The following is a 23,293-nucleotide window of genomic DNA, read 5'->3' on the forward strand; positions in this document are numbered from 1 at the left end:
GAAGCAGGACAAACTAAACGAAATTATGTTTGACACACTTTTTCCTGCCTAAATAAATGCTTATTTCAGTTTGGGACACAAATATAGGATTTAAATTGGGTTTGCCATACATCACACCCACATCAATTACCATTTCGAATTATCAGCCCCCTAAAACTATTATAATTATCCAAAAGAAGTCATTAGAGCTTGTCATGTTATAAATAGTATTTATTATATACATAAAACCATTCTAATTAGGTTAGGTTTCCATAGATTTATAGTTTTCAGAGCTATAAATATTTAATAGATTTTTCAGATATTTGTATCTCTTCTGAAACTAAGTTAAATTATGTTCTCCATAGAAACAAGCCATGTTGGTGCGCCAGCTGGAGGAGGAGCTGCGCCTGCGGATGCGGCAGCCAAACTTGGAGATGCAGCAGCAGATGGAGGCAATCTATGCGGAGAACGACCATTTGCAGCGGGAGATCAGCATCCTGCGTGAGACGATCAAGGATCTCGAGTGCCGGGTGGAGACCCAGAAGCAAACGCTGATTGCCCGCGACGAGAGCATCAAGAAGCTACTGGAAATGCTGCAGGCCAAGGGAATGGGTAAGACTTTGATTGTGGAGCCATAGAAAAGCATATCAACTAACTGATACCCATTTCCAGGCAAAGAGGAGGAGCGCCAGATGTTTCAGCAAATGCAGGCCATGGCCCAGAAACAGGTAAGCCACGATCAGCTGCTTTCGAGCCCCTTGCCACTATGCCCCGGAAAAAAGAAAAAAAAGGACGAGGTCTCGCTACCCATCTTCGACCATCTCTCTGTCTACCTCTGTATATCTCTGTCAATCTCTATCTCTCTAATTTTCTTTCGTTCGGCAAACAATGCTCTAGAGAATGATTTCGTACACGGGCAGCCGGGCAGAGGGGCAGAACTTTCCCTTTTACCTCTCTGCCCGCCTGCCCTTTCTCTCTGAACACGAAAAAATAAAACACTTTTTATGCATCTTGAGTTCAAAAACATTTGATGCAACATCAGAACTTTAACAACTTTTATTTTAACCCAAGACACATACGCAGACACTAAGCCTTATATACTCGATATACCTACCCACACACACATAAAACTTATATATACATACCGCTTTATAACTGTTACAATCTAGAAAAAAAAGAAGTAGAGCCTAGATGTTCGCTTTTATACCAACTGAAGCTTGAGTTGTTCGTAGTGTTTTCACACTCTTTTCCACTGTTGATTTTTCATTTCCCACATTGTAAACCTCACACACACACACACTCACACGAGAACTCAGAGCCTGACACGTTTTATTCAGTTTGCTACATGTTTTGCATATTTTTTACTGTTTTGTTCTTGTTGCCGTTGTCGCTTAATTAATTTGCAACTTTGTGCCGACGAGAATGAGGACAGTGGAGGCAGTCAACATCAATGAACGTCGTTCAAATTAACATTAAGTGCAGTGCACTACCCACACACATGTACCTTTGAAAAACACCCACACATTCAGACTCGCACTCACATTAACTCACACTCTGACGGCAGCTTAGTCATTTCATTGTTCGCCACCCAATAAAATCTCGATTTTCGGCGCCACAATGGATGCATCTTTCGCGTGGCCCATTTATGTATGCAGCAGTAATGCATTTGCCAGTTTGCAGTTCGAGGAAAAGTGCATTTCCCTCCGCTTCCATTGTTGCATTCCATTATTTATCGAGGGGCGTGGAGGAGACGAAGTGCCTCCCCCCGGGAAATCAATCTGAAATAAGTCTGGAGTTGCTGCAACAACTGCAGCTTAACTTTTCGCCCACCGACCTCCCCAAGGACATGGCAAACAACCAACTGCTTATTACTGATCCGAAACTCCTGCCCCCCTTTCCCCTCCTCTCTAATTACATGTTTGCCCCGAGCTAAACTGCCACACAGGCACACACGGCGTATGCGTAATATTAAGCGCAAACAGAACAAAAGGCAGCCAAGCAGAGGAAAAAACAAGAAACGGGAGGAAAATAGGAAAAAGCATTTCCAGAGCATGGTCAGACAGTTGGGTACATTCCCAGTGGGCAGCATAAATAACCTTGATACAGAAACAAAATCTATTTAAGGACAACAGACGCTGGCCAGCGAAAAGGCCAAAGGGAATAGCCAGTACAAATGGGAAAATATTGTTATTATTCGATTGGCATTTAAGGCTTTTAGAAAATATATATCTACAGTTTATTTGTTTATATCTTGAATAACCTAGTGTTTAAGCACTGACTTTGCGTATCCATCAATTCATAATTGACTGCTCAACAGCTAGTTTAAAAAAGTCAGTGAGAGCAGTTCTTAAAAAAAGCTTATTTTCTCTCTGCTTTATACATCAATGAATGGCCATAAAAAATGACAGATATTAGCCGAGAAAGGCCACTATCCTTGACTGAATTTCAAACGTCATATTTTATCTGGGCACTGCACTGAGACCCCGTGGCGTTAAAACCATTTGCATAAGCTCAAACATCCTTTTTGGGGGCACCATTTCTATGGAATTCCCTGCACAATGAGTATTCAAATGGCGTTTTTCCTGATCTTTTTTTTGGCTCGCTGCCCACTGGCATTTTTCGGGAATCGCATTCTATTTCTGCGTAATGCTTTGTACATTTTTTTTGCAGCCAGTGGTTGAAGGTCCTTTTTGGTATATTATATTAAACCAATTGTACGGAACGGAGCACAACAACTGCCTTGACCGGCGATTGGTGAGGCTCGAAATTAATTTGTCACTGATAAAGCAAACAAATGGTCGGAGGAAATGCGGCATAGTTACACGGCTCGGACAGCAGTAATTAAAAATCAGCTCACAAAGCCGGACTAAGGGGGAACAAAACACAACCGCCCACATGCCCATGTTCATACAAAAGAAAACAAATTTCGCCAGGCTTTCTTTTTTTCTCGATTTTTTGCCGGGCGAGCAATTAAAAGTTGTTGCGTATACGCCGCGTTAACAGGGCCGGAAAAGAGAGCAATCGGCTGGCGCAGTTCTTTCGAGGTCACTGCGTTTTACATTTCCTATTTTCGGTGCAGATTCTATTTATTGCAAACTGCAGTTGCCAGCCTACAGCCCTTCCCCGCCCCGTAACCCCCTTTTGGGGCCTGAAAAACTTTCAATAATTCATCTTGTTTAGCAAGTTGGCCCAAGTTGAGCCGCATTGAATCGACTTTTTCCACTCCTGCCGCCCTGACTTTTGGCACTCTTATATAAGGCTCGAGGCCCTGGGCACGCATGTATCTCGGAATATCTGGAATATGTGTGTATAGTATATATGCGAATATACTTTTTACGAGAGTCCTCTTGGTTTTATTGTCTACTTCTTATGGCCATTTAACCGACGCCACTTTGTCTGCCCGATGCTCGAACTTTCGCCTTACATTTTCGGCCCGCAAAAACCCAAGCCAAGCACTCTAGCACGCTTACATATAATATGTACACAAATCTAACAAACTTATGCGATACTCAACCTTCTCACTTCTGGTGAACCCAACAACAACGGCGACAACAACAACGAGACAGCTTGATTTGGAGCGTGAAATCAAGAAATTCGCTCAGGAGGAGCAAGGGGTAAGGGTGAGTGTATGTTTGCTACTCGTAGAATCAACAAAAAAAAACATAAGAAAAAACAAAAAGACTCTGAGCTAAAGACCTTCTTAGGGCCAATCCAGCCCGTCTTAACCCCCGACTGCCGATGACCAAAGCTTAGTATGCTGCTCAGTATGCCAGACCACACAAATCCATATTCAAATATTCATGTTGTTTGGCTCGCCCTCACTCGGTTTTATCTCCTGTCCCGCTCTCTCCTCTCCCCGTCTCTTTCTCTCTTCCTCTGTGTAACGCCCTGGCAAATTAGAAACTATGCAAAACGATGCCAATGGCTGAATTTTAATTAGCAACCTAAGCCAGGCACCAAAGGGGTAAGCGGAGGACTTCAGATGTATTACGGGGATTGGCACATGCCGAATCAGGAGCGGACTTAAGTGCGTTGGGGCAGAACCAACGAAGGTTTCACAAAATAGAAAGCAAAGAAAGGGGATTTAAATAAAATAAACAAGGAGCGTCTTTGGGGTTTAAGGATCGTATATAGGTAATTATAACAGTTTGAAGGCAGGATAATAATTCCACATACTTTAAAAATAAATTAAAATTGAAAGAGGTTTTAACATAAATCCGATTTTCAAAACGGAACCCCCATTTGCACCAACAAGATTGCGTAAATAAAACATAAATTTGGCTATAATTGAGGGATAGATTAATCATCGCCAGGAAAGCAGGGAAAATTGTGCCATGTCATAAATTTAAGAGCTAAAAATACAGGGCTTTAATTCATGACTGGAATACCATAAAATAGTGCCCAGCTCTATATTAAATTTGCCCAGCACCACCGACCACCAGCGATTGTGGCAGGCATTTCACTCGCAGGTCACTAAATAAAACTCACACGACACCCCCAACCACCCACACCCATGCAAAGTTCCCGGCCAAAGAGCCAGCCCTGCGTCCTATGCATACGCATAAATAATAATGGGAATGGAGCACGGAAGACATGGGGGTTACGAGGGGGTACATTGGGGTTACGAAAGGCGACTGGTTGCTGGGCTCTCAGTTCTGGGAACTCGTTATGGTTGCCAGTGGGCCTCGCTCAACGCTTGATATATTATGCTGCTGGTTGCCGGAGCTCTTTGTTTTGCGGGGGCATAAAATAATTACGCGGCCTACCGCACATTCATTTTGCCAGAGGTGGAAAAAAACTAAAGTTCCCCCTCGAAGTTAAGTGCGTTAAGTTGATGCAAGTGCATTCAAAGAGACACTCTTCCGAGGGAGTTTCCACTTCGATTTATCGATTGGCCCGGGCGCACAGGAATTCAATTTGCGACGGCATATCCGAAAACAAATGACTGCCTAATGAGTTGCCCACTTAGCATAATAATTGAATGGAAGCTGCCTTAATATGCAAAGTGTTGCCTACTTTTGCGGGCCAGTTTGCCCCGGAATGCCATTTGTTATTGGCTAATCCGGTGGGTGGCGGGGGAATAGGGGCTGCAGACCACCCGCTAGTCAGCTGCTCGGGAAGTGCAGCCCATGCCATGCGCAGGCCTTCAGTTGCAGGAAAGGCCGTTTCAACGCAGCCCTCGCAGCCAGTGCAGGGTTAAGCTTGCAGCGAGTAGCTGTAAAACGAGTTCGCCCACTCCCTCCCCCTGCCAGCCACCCTGCTGCCCTCACCCCATCCCCCACATGCCAAGCAATCAATATTGCCGCCAGCTTTTGAGCGTAAATGAACGTAAAAGCTCTCGCCTGACTTGCAGAGCTTTCCTTGTGGCACAGACCACATGACTGGACCTGTGAGCCGAAAATGAGTAAAACGGGCAATAGGGCTCAATCGGGAGGAGAGCCGAATCCCAAAAGCTAAGAGGATGAGTGGTTTAGCCTGGTGCCGAAAGCCGACCGACTGAGAGCTAAATACCCAAAGCTTAGGGCATCATGATTTATGTCCTTGCTTAGGTTGTAATGAAACAATAATAAGTCTAGTGACGAAAGCTAAGCATAAAAAAGATTAAAAATACGAGCACGAAAATTAGTTGAATGTGATCAGATTTTGAACTATAAATAGAGTAACAGCGTGTTAAGTACAAAAGTAATATAGGTTAAGGGTGAATAAAATTTTCTAGTGACAAAATATTTATAAAATTTGTTGGGTAAAGGAACTTAAATAATCGTTACATCATTTGTAACTATATCAACTAATAAAAAATGTGATTAACACATATTATTTTCCAAAAACCAAGTAATGGAATGCCAGGCGCCCAATGAATGGGACCAAAAACCGAGATACTGAGTGCCGAAAATTGAGTGACGAGCGGAGACGAGTGAAAGCTGAGCTGCCGCGAGCAGAGAGCCGAGTGGCCGAGCCACGGTGCGGATGAGCGATGTGCCATGCTGCTGAGTGGCCTCGTGGTCGCAAAAGCTCCGCAGGCGCGAACAGTTGTACACGCAACGCTCCAGCCGACGAGCCGAGATACGGACCGAAAAAAAGGATAACTGAAGCGAGTAGAGCGCGTCGAGAGTCGCACAGAAAAAAGAAAGTTTTTGGCACAGCAAATGACAAAAAAACTTGTGTAGTGGGCAGCGAGCCAGAGCCAAGAGAATTAGGATTGTGCTAGGATACGAAAAATTCCACACGAACGCCGTGCATCATTCAAATAGATTCGCGAAAGAAAATCAAATTCGTGGCGCGAACGCGTGTGCTGTGGAAAACGAAAAGAGAAAGAAGAATATATAAATGGAAATTCCATTCCTTGACCGCAAAAGGATGTAGATAAAAGGGAATGTCGACCATTTCATTATTGTGCCTTTACCTGTAAATGTCTGTGTCTGTGTGAAAATAATAGCTTAAATCGAGAGTGCCAGTGCAATTTTTCAATCCCTGCATCCCCATCGTTCAGCAGCAGCAGCAGCTGAAGGAAAAGCAGCAGGAAAACCAGCAGAAGAAAAGCAGAAAAGCTGAAAAGCAGAGCAGCAGTGGCAGCATAAAATCAATAATTTTTGCTTAAGCAGCCGCAGCAGCCGAAAAAAAGGACGAAATCTTTCGCAGCAAACATTAACTAGCAACAACAAAGGACAACGAGAAAAACAACAATTTCTTTTTATAGCTCGTCGTCGTCCTGTCTGCCTGTGTGTGTGCGGCAGTGTCTGTGTGCGTCCCCACTCCCCTCTCCCAGTGAGAATGTGCGAGTGTGTGTGGTGGGCCAGAAGGTTACACTCCCGTTAGCATTTGCATTAAGCAGACAGCGCTAAGAATCAGGAAGCAGCGCCAAGAAAATACAAGTTTTCCCAGAGCAACGACAGGGGAAAAGTGAAGGAAAAAGAATAGTAAAAAGTAAAAAGTAACGGGGAAGCAGTCTATTATTGTATTACAACAACTGACAGACACACACACACCTGCGCACAACAACGGCGGGCAGCTCAAATTACATAAATAGCAGCCAGGCAGAAGTAAGCCTAAAGAACAACGAACTGCGGAACTGCAGAACTGCATTACTGCGATACTGCAACCTGCAACATTGCAATTGCAGCAACATTAGCTCTTAAAGACCCAGGCGAGAGACCCAGAAACATATGGACAATGCCTATGTCTACTACAAGGTATTATTGTACTTGTAACGCCCACCGGAAACAGTCACCCAATCATCCAGTCAGTCAGACAAAAAGACAACTGCGGCAACTGAATTCCACGAAAAACCAACAGCGAATCATCCAGTCATCAAATCAGCTCAGCTCGAAATGTCATTACTCATCATCAAGCACACAAGAACCTTCAACTTCATTCAAAAGTCAATCAGCCAAGAGGCAACTCGCATAACAAACTAACCAAACCAAACCAAACCAAAACGACGAAATGCATCTAACCGAAATGTCTGTGGGTGGAAATTCCAGGGGTGGTTATGGTACAATGGGTGTAGTGTAAATCAAAGGCATGGCTATCCCATCCCATCAATGGGGCCGTAGTGCAGTAGGCGTTCTAACGGCACCCAGACACCAAAAGCCATTTAAATGTCCTGTCAAGGCGTAACATGAGCAACTCCTCAAAAGGGGGCTGAGAGGGCGGATTGAGAAGGATGGGCGGTTGGAAGACGGCAAAGTTTCGAAGAGAGAGGGAAAGGCTATAAAAAACTGCGCACAGAGAAAAATATGTCCTGTTTTGTACTTTTGAACTTAATAATAAATTCAGTAATTCAGTAATCTTAATTAAAAGGAAAAAATATTATATTAACCTCCATTTTTTTCATTGTCTCAAAAATATTTTAAATATTTCATTAATACAATTTGACAATGAAAATTTGTATTCTCTTTGAAATTTGTCCTATTGGGACCCTTTATCTGGTCATTGAGTGTTCCCGTTAAAAAAAAAGGTATAGATTTTTTTTTTACTTTTTTTTTTGGAATTAAAACTCTTTATAAATAACTGACAAACTTAAGAGTGACCCTCGTGTTCTATAGTTTTTCCTATGTGCAGCAACTTGCACGCAAAACAAACAAAACTGGTTAAACTTCTTCTGTTTAGCCTGTCCTTTTGTGGCCTCGAGTTGCAAATTAAATTTCACACATACAATGGCATATATCAGCATGTACGCCAACAGACTTTCAGGCTAACACACACACATACACATGCACTAATGCTGGCTAAAAAGGGGAAAGCGCATTGCCTGCTTTTCTGCGTAATTAGTGAAATTCGGCAACAGGGCGAACTTGCAGAAAAGTGCAAGAAGTATATAGACAGCACAGGCGCATATAGCCCTAACCCCCTAGCCCCCCTTTTGCCCTAACCCTTCGGCATCCATGCTCATTAACAGAAAAGCCTACCGAAATTCAACAAAAAGCGAGAGCCGACAGGGATGCACTTCATAATATGTCACTTGAAATACATTTCCATCAGGCACGTGCGTGGAGGCAAAAGATGGGACAGCCACTGACAATGGGTTAAAGTGTGGAATGGGGGGGAAGGGATTTTGATGTTAGGGGTTATGGGTAGTGGATGGCAGACAGGACACAATAGGGAAAAGGACTCTGTCTGGCCTTGCTCGCAAAAAAAAAACAGAAACACAAGCACAAACGAAACGAAACGTGAACGTGATGATTTGTCATGATTAACGCGAGGGAAAAGGGGATCCCCATTGAAAAGCGGGACTCCCCCTTTCGACCACTTTAATGTTTTCGCCCGCTCTTTGTTTGTTCTGCGTGATGTGCTCACATGTCAATGTCGTGGGGGTGCAGTCTGCCTCTCCCTCGCTCCTTCTGATTTCCTCCTTCTCTACCTCTCTCTCTCTCGCTCTCCCTGAAGGAGTCATAAAAGTTAAAATTGTTTTCCCCCGTCTTTTTCTTCAGATTTGCAGTACTCCGTTTTATGTGTTGGTTTTTTAATTTTTATGATTTCTGCTGGGCACGCAACAAACGAAAATAGCAACAAAATGGTTGAAAAGCCAGAAAATACACTCTGCTACATGTATTCGGCACTTAACACACTTTACCCACACACAAACAGAACCAGCCACCCACTCGGCTTTGAATTCGCCTCTTACTTTGGCTTTGTTCTCACTCGCTCTCTCTCTCCCTCTCTCTCGATCTCTCTTTCTGCCATTGTAGCCCCCTCTCTTTCTTTTGTAGTCCCACACAAATACACGTGACGTATACGTAACCTTGTAACCAAAATGTTGTTATTTCGGTTCGCCATTTCCATGTGTTCGTGTGTGTGCGTGGGTGAGCAAAAGTTCTTGGCATTATTTTAAGTGTTCTGCTCACCTGGGCTTTCCTTCTCCCTCTCTCTCTTTCTCTTTACTGGCATCGTTTTCCAAATTTATACTAATCTTTGTTTTACTCCGAGCCCTAAAATATGTAAATGTGTGTTTTGTGTCTTAATGTTGTTTGTGTAATCGTTTAATTATAGTATATAGTATAGTTTTCCACACTCGCTTTGTACTTTAATTTTATTTAATGACCCCACCACACACACACCCTCATACACACTCACACAATGTTTGTTAAACTTTAAACTTAGCATTTTGAACGGAACGCTGATTTTTGAACTCCTTTTTCTTACTGTTCTTACATAATCAAAAAGTAATATATAACATTTAACCAACACACCAAAGAGCAAACCTTAGAAATCAAGATTTAAAAAAAATATATCAAAAATCAGAAAGCAAAATCCCAACTGAAATGATCAGATACGAATTAACAAACCATTAGTGAACTGTGATCTGTTTAGCATACAAGAATAATTCTTTTGTCATTTTATTGCCAAAAGATGCAGATGATTTTTTCACGAAACTTATCGATTGTAATGGCTCCAATAATTGGCTTTATGAACCAAAATTAAATCCACACAAAACGTAGGCAAGCAGTCTTGAATAATAAATAACCAAATCAAGCGACTCAATTAATGAATTCAAAATATATATTTGTTTCCAGAATTGATCTTTTTTAATTACATCAAAAAACATATATTTTGTTGTTGTTCTAAAAGCAATCACAAAAAAAATGAACCAAAAAAACATCTGAAGAAATGCAATGACAATTATAAAAACAAATTTGTTTACCAAGAATCGAAAAACGTATGCAACTATTTACAATATGCTTTTGTAATATTTTCGCACGATACCAAAAAAATAATATCAAAATAAATATAAATAACAAAAAAAGACCAAAAGGAAAGCAATAACAAATTGATTAATACTTCGAGTAGACGGAAGAAAGGAAAGAAAAGAAGAAGAAAGCGAATCTTTCATTTACTGACAACTCTTTGACGATAAAATGATAAAAAAATTACGACGTGTATATATATCCACAATATGGCTAACAAACATATGAATATATACTCCTACCTCTCTGTTTCTGTCTCTGTTTCTCCCACTCACTCTCTCTTCCTCTCTCTCTCTCTCTGTCTCTGTCGCTCTTTATATATATACGAATATCAGCAACTATAACTATATATCCAAAAATATGTTACTCTGCAGTATGTTGTTTTTGATATTGATTGCGTTATATTCCGCTTACGACAGACCGAGACCCGAAAGACCCAATCTTCCGTCCCACGCCCCTCAAGAAAAACCCAGATTCCAAGGCCGAAAAATAGGCAACAATTGTTGCCGTGTCGTTGCACCTGACTTACACACATTCACATGTGTCTGTGTGCACATATGGATGTGTGCTCGTGTTTGTGTATGATATATTACTTTTTGGTTTTTGTAAATATCGGACTTACCAACTAATCTTAAGAACGTTGACCGGATCCACTCGATATCAAAATCGAAATCAAACTCTCACACAACACGCAATGCAACAACTACAACACTCTCTTCATGATGGGTTCCACTCGCACACTCACACAAGAACACACACACACACGCAGTTCCGACCCTCTCTCACCAACACAACAAGTACACTGGAGAAAACACTTTTCACAAAGAAAGGATAAAGAAAAGAAAAGATACTCTGCTATGTCTGACACACACAACTTGCGTTCTTTTCATCTATCTCTCTCTATAAGTCTCTTTGTAACCGTCTCTCTCTAACTCAATCTAAATCTCTGACTGTCTCTTTCACACACACTCTCTCTCTCTCTTTCACTGTCTGTCTAAACAACTATATGAATATATATTTTGTTTGTTTTCTCCAACACACCGAACCAAATTATTTAACAAATATACTTTTGCACGTTATTTCTATAATGCATCTGAACTATATATTGTTATACGAATATTTATGTTTCTTTTCTGCGTACAAACAAAATACCGAAAGCAAATTGTACAAAACAAAATACCAGATACCAGATACCCAAAAATATACCTGAGAAATACGAAATCAGAATCCGAGTTGCATTTGTATGCCACGTTGATCACACGAACCAAGTCAAATACAGCTACAAAAGAGAAGCATCGACCCACAGATATGAACTCTCATACAGGGACACCCACACACACACACTCTCAGTTACAAAGATACAGCCATCCACACATAAATAGATACAAAAACCAGCGACATCCTCGTGGCTGTCAACCAAGTGACACACATTTCATGTTGCGCCTCCCCAACCGCCCCCCAAAACCAAACCACACCCCCTTTCTCGCACACGCATTACACTCATACACACACTCACACTTACACCTACGCCCAACCCCCCGCCCTTGTTGAACTTTTTTTGGGTGCCAACAAGAGCCGTTGAAAGTGCCTCAGAACTAACTATATAACTAACCATATAAAGCCAAACGAAAGTTAACCAATGGAAAAAGAACGAAAAGAGAACCAAACAGTACCGAAAAATCATAACTCATAATTAACCAATCTCATTCTATTACAAAACCCTATTGTAAATTAAGAGCAAAAAGTGTCGAAAAGTCGAAAACAAATAAAAATCAAATACAAACTGAAGAACTTGTAGAAAAACAACAAAAATAATGATAACAAGAACTAAGAAAATAAATGACGTTTCAAATATGGGGCCAGAATAGTCCGTAAGTGTTTCGGGCAAAAATCGCATTCGCTATGTTAAATGTAAGCCAATTCAAAAATATCTCTACTTTATATATATGCAAAACAACCACCTCTATATATACATGTGTACAGATAGCTAATGTTTGTTAAGCCACGATCATGATCATGTTATCAAAAGTAAAAACCGCCAAAAGCTGCGTGAGCGAAACCGCATCGAAGACGTTAAATCAAAACAGATAACACCAGACCCAACAACAGACCCAAAAAGAGAGAGCTCTCTAAATAGACACCACAGATTTCAGATACCAGAAAAAAAACCAACCAACCAATAAAAAAAAACCCAACTACCAGTCAGTCAGTCAGTCACAGCAGTTACAGCAACCAAACATTTGAAATCGCCCGTTTCAGATGTACAATTCCTATTCGGGCGCCACTGGAAGCAGTCCCCCGTTGCCGGACATTATCGGTCAGTACTACGGCCCGGGAACTTTGGGTCTGGGTCCGGGTCCCCTGTCCTACGGCTCGGGCAATGGTTACGGCCCGGCAGCTGGCTACGATCTGTACGGGCCCTCGACCTCGACGGCAGCCGGGGGGTACGGACTGTACGATCCCCAGATCTACGGACCGTGCCAGACCTCACCGATCCGTAGGAGGCGCTACAGCATTGCCGGCCTGCCCTCGGCGACCATGTACAATGATGTCTACGGCTATCCGGCACCGCCCCTGCAGCAGACCAGCTCCTCGAATATAGTGAATCTGCTGAACGAGGCCCACAAGTCGATATCGCGCAGCTCACAGATCCTTAATCTCACGAATCAGGCCCGTCAGCTGGGTCAGCTGGTGACGACGCCGCTGGGCGGACCGGTGGGCATGTCTGGCTTGGGCCGCGTGGTCTCCAGCTACCCCACCCTGCATCCGGGGGACACATCGCCGCCGTACCTCAACGACAACCTAATGCAAATGTCCACGAGCTTCTCCTCGCAGCCGAACATGTACTTCCAGCCGCAGGCGCAGCAGGTGCAGCAAGTGCTGCCCACGCAACTGACGGCGGCCCAGAGTGCCGCTGCAGCGGCTGCAAGACTTCGGCCCGCCTACTCTGTTACGAATCTGGTGTCCAGCTACCCGACGACGGCCACGAATCCGGCGGGCTATGGCTGCAAGTACGGGGGCTATGGGGTGAATCCGTACCAGAGCGATCTGGGCTACGGCAACCCGCTGGCCCCCTTCCAGCAGCGCCAGCTGATGGCCCACCAGTCGCTGCACGCCTCCAATCCCGCCATTTCGCAGTACTACCAGAACCAGGGAGCCGGATCCGCGACGGCGGGAGCCGCCCTGGCCTACAACCTGCAGCAGCAGTTCGCGGGAACGCAGCACTATGGGGGCGGAGCGCAGGGACCGCCGCTGGGACACTCGCACATCCAGGCGTCGGTGCAGCAGCAGATGCATCCGCAGTACCAGTACCATGTGCACCAGCATCAGAACCACCTGCAGACACATCCGCTGGCGGCGCTGGCCAACACCAGCGGACCCTTCGGCGGAACGCTGGCCAGCAGTGCCCGGGACTATGTGGACGGACTGCATCATGCGGCCCACTCACATACGCATACGCATCCGCATTCGCATCCGCACCACTCCTCCTCGCATCATTCGCATCACACGGCATATCCGCACTCGCATTCGCACCATCAGCAGCAGCAGCCGCATCAAGCCCACCATCACCACCATCTGCCATACTCGAAACTAGACTTAGATTACCCGAAACTGCCGCAAGAGCATAAGCGACAAGTAAGTTTTAAATTTGACGTAGACACGCTATCCCTAGACTCCTAAATGAAACCCAAATCGATCCGAACCCCCATTCCCGAAATCTTACCACCCCCAAAACATCGAAATTCGCCACCATCGATAAATCGAAAATGATCATCTTCAATCAGCATTAGCATCCTATAAATATATAACAATCAGAGAACGAACGAACCCAATTGGAAGGCCCGACCGTCTGAATATCTACATAGATATAGATATAGACGGCTGGCCGATCTGCATTTAACGCTTTCCTCTGCATCAACCAGTTCTCGCGTAGGGAGAAGATAAGACACCAAGTATTATACATACAATATACAACATATATGATAATAAAGTGGATTACTCTTAGTAGATCTAGGCTAAGAAAAGTTCGCAATGGAGAGTGTGGAGGAGGAGAACTATTGTTTCATGTGCCATTTTAAAGTAGCAACAGTAAAAGCGAAACAAAAAGTGAAAGTACTTTAAAGTTACTTTGATTTTTAGTTTACCATTTTGATTTCTGTTCTTTGCATAGAGCACTCAGGGCATATAGAAAACCGAAGGCCGAGAACTCGGCTGAGAATTCAAATTGTTGTGGATGTTTTTTTGGAAATTGTAGAACCTTGCTCTTGACTCTCAAAAGTAAAAGACTGTATATAAAACTAAATGAGATTTACTCACAAATAACAACAATTTATATATACACAAAAGGAGAAATGCGAAATGAAATAACATTTACTTTAAACTTGTCTCGCCTGTGAAAGTTGCAAGTTTTGCGAGCTAACAAAATAAAAAAGAAAAAAAGAAAAAGAAAACGAAAAAAACAAGAAGCTTAAAATTTATTAAATCAAAACCTATAGAGTAACTCGTACTTAGTATGAACATTCGACAACTTAGCCAATTGTTAGTGCAGCACAGACACACACTCTATCTATATCTAAGCATAAGCGAATAAGTAACGAACCCTTGCATGGTCATAGTATTTCCACGCCATCGAGGACCTCCTCCTATACCCAACCTACTAACTACCTAACTAACCAGAGCCTAATCCAATTATAACTTTCTCTCTCGCATTAGTGGGCATAAGTTGTATTTGCATAGAGCCATTATTTACCTAACTTAACTTGAATTAACTTAACTTAACTTTCTTCCGCCTCCACTTTGTAACACTAAGTTTTAACTCTCCCAAAAGCCTTCCCCAGCAAAAGCAAATGCAAGAGTTATAAACGAACTAGCGTGTGATTAGCAATGAAGGTCAATTATGAACGAAAACATGGAAATTTATATGTGCAATCTAGAACCGAATAGGTGGGGATCGAATCTGAGCGAATCGAATCGCTTTGGATCGACCTGTTTGAATTAGTTTTTGTGTGTCTGAGACAACAACAAGTAAAGTGAAACGAAGAAGCATTCAAAATGTGTCTATGCGAATATTATATTGTATTATTATGTATTCGACTGTATTTCGTATTCGAAGAAGCGCTTTATACACTCATAAATCGGTAGGCATCGATAAGTATACAAAATATATAGAACGCTAACCCCTTGAACCTCTGGCAAACATTTCGTTCAGCTTTATGCCCCAAAAGAAACAAAAATTTATTCGATTTTCCCAATGCATTTGAGTAGTGAATACCTTTTAGTCGGACTATCGATTATAAACGTGCTAACTTGTTTTTTGTGCTTGAAAATCGAAATTACGCATAGATATTTCTCAAAGAAAGTAAAAATTCTTGTTAAAGTAGTGTTTAAATATATACTAGACGAATTGATCGGGAAAGTGAATCTGGAGTTACTTTAATTTTGCCTAGTCGTAGTTGGTAGTTCGAGAACCCCTAAAATATGCAGCAATCGTAAAATAAAAACAAAAAACAGAGATTGTGTTCATAGATAAACTCTTTTTCAATTGTTTATATATACATATATGTACATCAATGAATGTGAGCGTAACCGAAAGATAAAAAGCTTATCACTAGCCAATTCGAAAGACAGCACTCGGTGCGAGCGTGTGAATAGATTAATAGATACAAAGATACTATCCACTAGCTTTTCCTACTTCTGTTCTTGTTGCTCAGCCAAACTTGATTCTTCTCTTTGACTCGGTTTGATTTGTAACCTTTTTCTACAAGACGACGAACAGAACAAGAAAAAATGAGGCATTTGAATATTGATATAAGATATACACATTATACATAACTCTCTATATACTTGTATTGTATTTGAATAATTATGGTTAATATTCTGATTATACGCATATACATTTATGATCCCACGGGATGTACTATTTATACAATGATTTAACTGTAAACCTAATTAAGATTGCATTCAGACTTAATTCCGACAAGCAAGAATATTCTCGAAATCTGTTAAACTTAACTTAAGCTGTAAGCATTATAAAATGGAAACTTTTCGAAAGCAAACAATAAAATTACATACGAAAACCGAACGTCGAACATCGTGCATCGTACCGAAAAAGAAACCGAACCAATAACTAGAACATCCCACTTTCCGATCCCACCAAAAGTAACCAACAGACATACACCAAAACAGACCATCCAACCACACGAAAATACCGAAAAAGGACACCCAACGAGGGCGGTTAGGATGTAAGGAGTACCAAACTAAGCCCTAAATCTGGGATTGGGGGGCCCAAGACATTAATCAATCCACAATCCACCAACTCTCATTCTCTACAAAGCGTAAGCTCGCTGTCCGCACCTCTTAATCGCTCATTTCACACTCAGTTGCAACAGCAAATGATACTTTTGAGACAACAAGCAGACCAAGAACACCAACCACCAAGTATTTGTAGTCCTGGCTATGGATCTTAATCACTCCCCTGGCCCAGGCAACCCCATGTGTGGCAACACTTTCTGATCTAATGTTATCTGTACTTGTTCCTTTCCAACCAACCCGAAAACCACCACCCAACTCCCTACTCCGTAATGACCCCCAGCTGGACGAATTCCGTCTTGAAATACAGAGAAGGGATCAAGAGATCCTGGCGATGGCGGCCAAAATGAAAACCCTCGAGGAGCAGCACCAGGTAAATTGAAACGCTAGGGCTCCAGTTTGTCGTTTGCACAGTAAAGTAATTCCCGTCAGGACTACCAGCGGCACATAGCGGTGCTCAAGGAGTCGCTATGTGCCAAAGAGGAGCACTACAACATGCTGCAGACGGACGTCGAGGAGATGCGCGCCCGCCTCGAGGAGAAGAACCGCCTGATCGAGAAGAAGACCCAGGGCACCCTGCAGACGGTCCAGGAGCGCAATCGCCTCACCAGCGAGCTCACCGAGCTCAAGGACCACATGGACATCAAAGATCGCAAGATCAGCGTGCTGCAGCGCAAGGTTAGACTGACTATCCCCCCATCCTTTCCAATCCCAGAAATTTAGTTAAATATGCGCCCTATGTCTAGTGAGGTACTATATAAGAAAGAAGAATATTTATTTGAAAAAGGACATAAAATAGACTTCTACTGTAAAGATCTTTACTGGAAGGAATACTTAGATTTTCTATCTACTTTCGGGTCACGCCAGATTTAACTCAAGAACACCTTCTAACAACTTTGAATTTAAGATACTATCAAAATAATATTGAAAGTCTTTTAAAATTACTGAAAATTAAAAAACAATAGCTGAAAGGAATTATAATAATTTTAGTTAATTATTTTTTTTTAATTTTTTTTTTTTATTTAATTTTTAACAGGATTTCTTAACATTTATCGAAATGGCCATTAGCATTATAGAATTCGTATTATATTAGAACCTATGTGCTTTTAGCTACTAAAAGCAGATAAGCCTTACCCAATTATCTACGATAACCAGGTCAGCAGAGTTTTCCAGATAATAGGCATTCCGTTTAGGTCATCTCTAGGCAATCCTTATTCCGGGTGCTCTCTCCTCAAACCCCGCTCTCTTCCACTAGATCGAGAACCTGGAGGATCTGCTCAAGGAGAAGGACAACCAGGTGGACATGGCGCGGGCCCGTCTGTCGGCCATGCAGGCTCACCACAGCAGCTCCGAGGGCGCCCTGACCAGCTTGGAGGAGGCCATCGGCGACAAGGAGAAGCAGATGGCGCAGCTAAGGGATCAGCGGGATCGCGCCGAGCACGAGAAGCAGGAGGAGCGGGATCTGCATGAGCGCGAGGTGGCCGACTACAAGATCAAGCTGCGTGCCGCCGAAAGTGAGGTGGAGAAGCTGCAGACGCGCCTCGAGCGGGCGGTCACCGAGCGGGAGCGGCTGGAGATCAAGCTGGAGGCCTCGCAGAGCGAACTGGGCAAGTCGAAGGCCGAACTTGAGAAGGCCACCTGCGAAATGGGCAGGAGCAGCGCCGACTGGGAGTCCACCAAGCAGAGGATCGCTCGATTGGAGCTGGAGAACGAGCGGCTGAAACACGATCTGGAACGTTCGCAGGTACTCGTGCATTATGACCAGTTCCCCAGAAATAATAACTTTACCCCCAATAACTACTTATCATCATCAGTCTATTCGTATGTATATGTATGTTTGCGCTGTGTACATATAACCGAGAGACTTGCATACATACATACATACTTACTGCTATCAATAATCTATGAACCCATATGCATACACATATCTATGTGCTATCTATCTGTATCTACATCTATATCTATATATCTGTATCTGAATATGTATTTACATGTACACATTACGCATCCCAACTACCCAACTACAACAACAATAATAATAACTACAACAACAACCAATCAACCTAAAAATAAAATAAACTCACCCAACATAAACCAAATATAGATGCAGCTAGAAGAACAGACCACACTACACAAAGTAAGCCCAAAGATCCGAATTCCAAACTTCCAATTACCAACTAGTTTGCATAATATCGTAAATCGTAGTTTTCGAGTAATAAGTTTGAAAACCCATCGTATGTATCATGAAATTGCAAAGAGTTTTCACTTTGAGATAGTTCAACTAGCATTTCATAATATCGTAAAGTAACTCGTTGGTTTCTTTTTCTAACGAATTAAAATGTAACTAGTAACTAGTCGTCAACGAAAACATCTCGAATATCGCTATTATGCAAAAACGCACCTTTTATGTATCGCAACAACACATATTGTATATCATATATCGTACCATGTGACTAGCACTCGTTACCCCAAAACACCGTATAACTTTTGTTTGCCTGCCCTGAACTGAACTTTCATTCGCCATTTAGAGCCAGCAGGCTGAAGTCTTACTTAGCCAACCACCCACCACCAACGATTTCAGATCCGATAGAGCCCTGACATATTGCGCACTTAGATACTTAGACAGGATTAGCAGCACTCGCCTAGTTGGGTTTTGATTTAATCGCTGTGCAGACAAACGGAGGTGTGAATAAGTTGAATTGCCGCCGAACATGCATACATACGTTTAAGCGTAAACCTAAGATTAAGATATAAATATGTTCGTATCGTACTCTTGCAGAATGTACAAAAGTTAATGTTCGAAACGGGCAAGATATCGGTAAGTCGGCCAAAGCCGCTGACCCAGCCTAACCTAGACTCCTAGACCAAAAACACTTAGCGCAATAGCAGCCCAATCGAAAAAATCGAACCTAGAGAACCAAGCGTCAAATGCACCCAAATGCACAGCAAAAGAAATAAAAGCGAAATATTGGTTGCCAATCTCTCATTGAATCATTCGCAGCTTTATGGATTGGATACATATCCATTGTAAACAGCTTGCCTGCTGGACTCATCCATGCATCATCATCACCATCCGTATTCGAAACCGTCATTTGTAAACACACATTTGCTAATGCCTTGAACTGCTTTCGATTGTTGTTTTGCACTCGTTATCTTGTTAAACCCCCAAAAATTGTGGTCAACCAACTAATTTGAATGTTTCCCGTTTCCCGACGAAAGACAACGTTTGGCAGGACCACGATGACCACGTCCCAGGAACTGGATCGAGCTCAGGAGAGGGCCGACAAGGCCTCGGCCGAATTGCGACGCACCCAGGCCGAGCTGAGAGTCACACAGGTATGGTCCAATTGCTTCCCCATTTGCCTGCGAACCGAGACAGCCATATACATATATCGATATGCATATCCGAATGCTCTTTTAGTTAGCTTTACCCATATTATTTACGTATACTTAATGTACAAATCGAACTCCGAACTCGTCGCAATTGCAAGTGCAAGTGCAATTCTCATATACAACTATCTGTGTGTGTGTATATGTACATATGAACGATACCTCTCTCTCTATAAATATTTATATATAAATATCTCGGTGTGCGTGTGCTTTGTTGATGGACCGAAAACTTTCGCCTGGCAAAGAGGAGATTTCTTCGCCCCCCGAAACACACTTTACACACTATCTATCAGCTGCAACATGCCATCCCAACTACACAAAAACCCGAGCACTTGCTACATGGCCAAAACACGCAGAGTCCTTTTCACGGAGCTAGGGACTACAAGACTATAAAGTTAAAACTCCTTTTATTTTTGCTTCTTTCGTATATGCCTTATCATTAACGTAACCGTAAATGTATTAGTAAACTGTAAATGTAATTGTAAAGAAATCTTTTGCGAGACAATGTATACTAAAACCAAACTCTATCCAAACCGTTGTGCTTACATTCATTCTCTAAATATAGGGCGAAACTGAAAAACGTTTTGTGAGTAAACCGCTTCCAAACAATGAATCAATCAAACAAGTTTTTAGTTAAGCAACTAACCCCAATTGAATTCGATTGCAAACTTGAACTGCATCTGACTATGCCAAAGTAATCCAAAGAAAACCCAAAAAAAGATAACCAAAACTAGTTGCAATCTGTCACTTGTTCAATTTAATGTAACTTGCATTGCCTGATGTACTAACATTGCCATACCAGCATATACATACCCATACACACACATGCCTATAAATATAGCATACACATACAAACATACATCGATTGACCTTGTACGATATTGCCTCGAGCTCATCTGCCACACTTCCGGTGTATTCCGAAAAAAAATAAACCTGTCCCGAAAACCGGATGCAAGCAAAGTATGACAAAGTATCCTTAGAGCAGCTCAGTTCCCCGGAGCGTTTTCCTTTGGACTCACACCCACCCACAAACACGTACAAGGACTAAAGGAGGCGAAAAGTTAATTGACTCAACTGCTCACTCGCTCTCACAAATACATTGACACCCACACATCCGCTAGCATTTCTAACGCACACTTTGCCTTACTTTGCTCTCGCACTTTCTCTAATTTCCCCTAATTTTCCTCTTGCACTAATGAGCCATCTGTGGTTGTGTACTCCATCGCGAACTCATTCCGAAATGCCCGCCATGTGCCCCATAAGAAGTTGGTCCAGTCCGTCCGTTCCAAGCCATTACCCAGCATTACCCTTTCGTTTTATGAAAGGCCGTATTAGGCTGAAATTTCTTATCTGTTTTGCTAACCTTTCTTGAATTCATTTCATTAGAATCGTATTTGGTACATAAGGCTTAAATTTTATCAAGTATATTCGTTGTCCGTCTGTTTCCAAGATTACCATTACTTTTCCACGTTTTACACTCATATTTTTATATCTTTTCCTAAATAAATAAATACTTTTTATTCCTTAGAATCTATTGTATGTTTATATCATGACGTCTCCTTTTTCTTAATTCAATGCCAAATATTTCCCAAGATACCATCTAGCTATCTCTTACATCCATCAACCAGTTCCACAAAAAGCTGTTTTCTCCGAACTATCCACTTTCCTCTTTATTTCGACTCCTTCGCTACATCTCTCTCAGTGTCAGCCGCTCGCTCGCAGCATAAATCGCTCTCTATCGCTCGCTAGACGTTGTGATCGTGTTCGTAATCGTTATCGTTATCGTAATTTAAGTACTATTTGTCGTTATATTTGTCGTTCGTCACCTTAACCTCTGTTCCGTGTCTACTAATCAGTCAGACATTCAGTCAGTCAGTCAGTCAGTCGAATCAGTCATTTAAGAACCTTTGTCCCACATAATGGCCTGTAAATAATATCCGTTATCCACCATCCACTCTGCCCCCCCGACAACATGAAAAACCCTTCGATTCCACGATCGAATGATAATGAAAACCGCCACAAAAACCGATAACAGTCGGATGCGGAAAGAGCACGCGAGGAGGCGGCCGCCCTGCAGGAGAAGCTGGAGAAGAGCCAGGGCGAGGTGTACCGACTCAAGGCGAAGCTGGAGAATGCCCAGGGCGAGCAGGAGAGTCTGCGCCAGGAGCTGGAGAAGGCGCAGAGCGGTGTCTCTCGCATCCACGCCGACCGCGATCGGGTAGGCAAAAAAAAAAAAACAGTTAACCACCCCAAACGAAACCCCCAACGACCCCAATCCTCACTCACTCACCCTAAAAAAAAACACCCTCCGTTGCACAGGCCTTCTCCGAGGTGGAAAAGATCAAGGAGGAGATGGAGCGCACCCAGGCCACGTTGGGCAAGTCGCAGCTGCAGCACGAGAAGCTGCAGAACTCGCTGGACAAGGCCCAGAACGAGGTCGATCATCTGCAGGACAAGCTGGACAAGGCCGGGACGGAGACCCGTCGCCTGACCCTCGAGAAGGAGAAGCTCACCTACGACTACGACAACCTGCAGTCGCAGCTGGACAAGGCCTTGGGCCAGGCGGCCAGGATGCAGAAGGAGCGCGAAACCCTCTCCCTGGACACGGATCGCATTCGCGAGAAGCTGGAGAAGACGCAGGTATGCCCGGGTCCCAGTCCCAGACCACCCAGACCCCCCCACCCACAAACACACCCATCTTCGAAGAGACTAGCTAACCGAAAATCTGTGACTGTAAACGTAACTGTGTGTTGTGCTAACCCCCAGCGATAAACTATAAACTAACATGCCACCCAAAAACCTCGCTTAGATCGATGTGACTGCTATTGCTTAACCCCAGAATTTCCTATACAACCTAACCCGCCTTGTATATAACTAAAACTATTTATCCCTAACATATATCTCTACGTATGCGTAACTATCTTTCGACCGTCACACCCCACAACACTCACAATAAATAAACACACACGACTACAAAATACCAGGTGCAACTGGGCCGCATCCAGAAGGAGCGGGATCAATTCTCCGACGAGCTGGAGACGCTCAAGGAGCGCTCGGAATCGGCGCAGACCCTCTTGATGAAGGCCGCCCGCGATCGGGAGGCGATGCAAACGGATCTGGAGGTCCTGAAGGAGCGCTACGAGAAGTCGCACGCTATCCAGCAGAAACTCCAGGTAATTGTCAACCCAGTCCCCAAAAACATCAGGTATTCCCACTGCGCAAAAACGAAAACCCAAAACAATTGGCCTTCACCCCCAAACTAAACTCTATACTAAACTACATTGTCTGTACTGCATATTGTTTGAGAAAAACGCATGAGAACTGAACTGAAAAAATCAAGAACAATTGGCTGTTTGTGTAAATCTGTAGCTGCATTTAATGACATTCTCGAGTTTCTGGATATAACCCTAGATGTACCTAATTACTTTCCT

General features: G+C 42.9%; 1 protein-coding gene and 1 non-coding gene across 21 annotated transcripts in view; both read left to right on the forward strand.

Annotated features, from left to right (window-relative positions):
* brp (ELKS/RAB6-interacting/CAST family member bruchpilot) overlaps window positions 1-23,293 on the forward strand; it is a 35,027-nt gene that overhangs the window by 7,170 nt on the left and 4,564 nt on the right. For 4 of the 20 annotated variants that reach the window (XM_070213714.1, XM_070213718.1, XM_070213715.1 and 1 more), the window contains 12 exons: window positions 345-591; window positions 652-707; window positions 12,423-13,799; window positions 16,756-16,845; window positions 16,905-17,150; window positions 17,728-18,216; window positions 18,577-18,609; window positions 19,692-19,808; window positions 20,428-20,448; window positions 21,898-22,080; window positions 22,182-22,502; window positions 22,847-23,035. In XM_070213714.1, coding sequence (XP_070069815.1) covers window positions 345-591; window positions 652-707; window positions 12,423-13,799; window positions 16,756-16,845; window positions 16,905-17,150; window positions 17,728-18,216; window positions 18,577-18,609; window positions 19,692-19,808; window positions 20,428-20,448; window positions 21,898-22,080; window positions 22,182-22,502; window positions 22,847-23,035 — 3,369 coding nt within the window. Of the gene's footprint in view, window positions 1-344; window positions 592-651; window positions 708-5,331; window positions 7,170-12,422; window positions 13,800-16,755; window positions 16,846-16,904; window positions 17,151-17,727; window positions 18,217-18,576; window positions 18,610-19,691; window positions 19,809-20,427; window positions 20,449-21,897; window positions 22,081-22,181; window positions 22,503-22,846; window positions 23,036-23,293 lie in introns of those variants that run through there. The other 16 variants (XM_070213716.1, XM_070213720.1, XM_017147749.3 and 13 more) reach the window with 16 other exon arrangements.
* Window positions 7,861-7,925, forward strand: LOC123002616 (U7 small nuclear RNA). Its single transcript, XR_006412207.1, has one exon. It is a non-coding gene; the product is annotated as a U7 small nuclear RNA (small nuclear RNA).

The sequence above is a fragment of the Drosophila takahashii genome, chromosome 2R (assembly GCF_030179915.1).
Source record: "Drosophila takahashii strain IR98-3 E-12201 chromosome 2R, DtakHiC1v2, whole genome shotgun sequence".
NCBI lineage: Eukaryota > Metazoa > Arthropoda > Insecta > Diptera > Drosophilidae > Drosophila > Drosophila takahashii.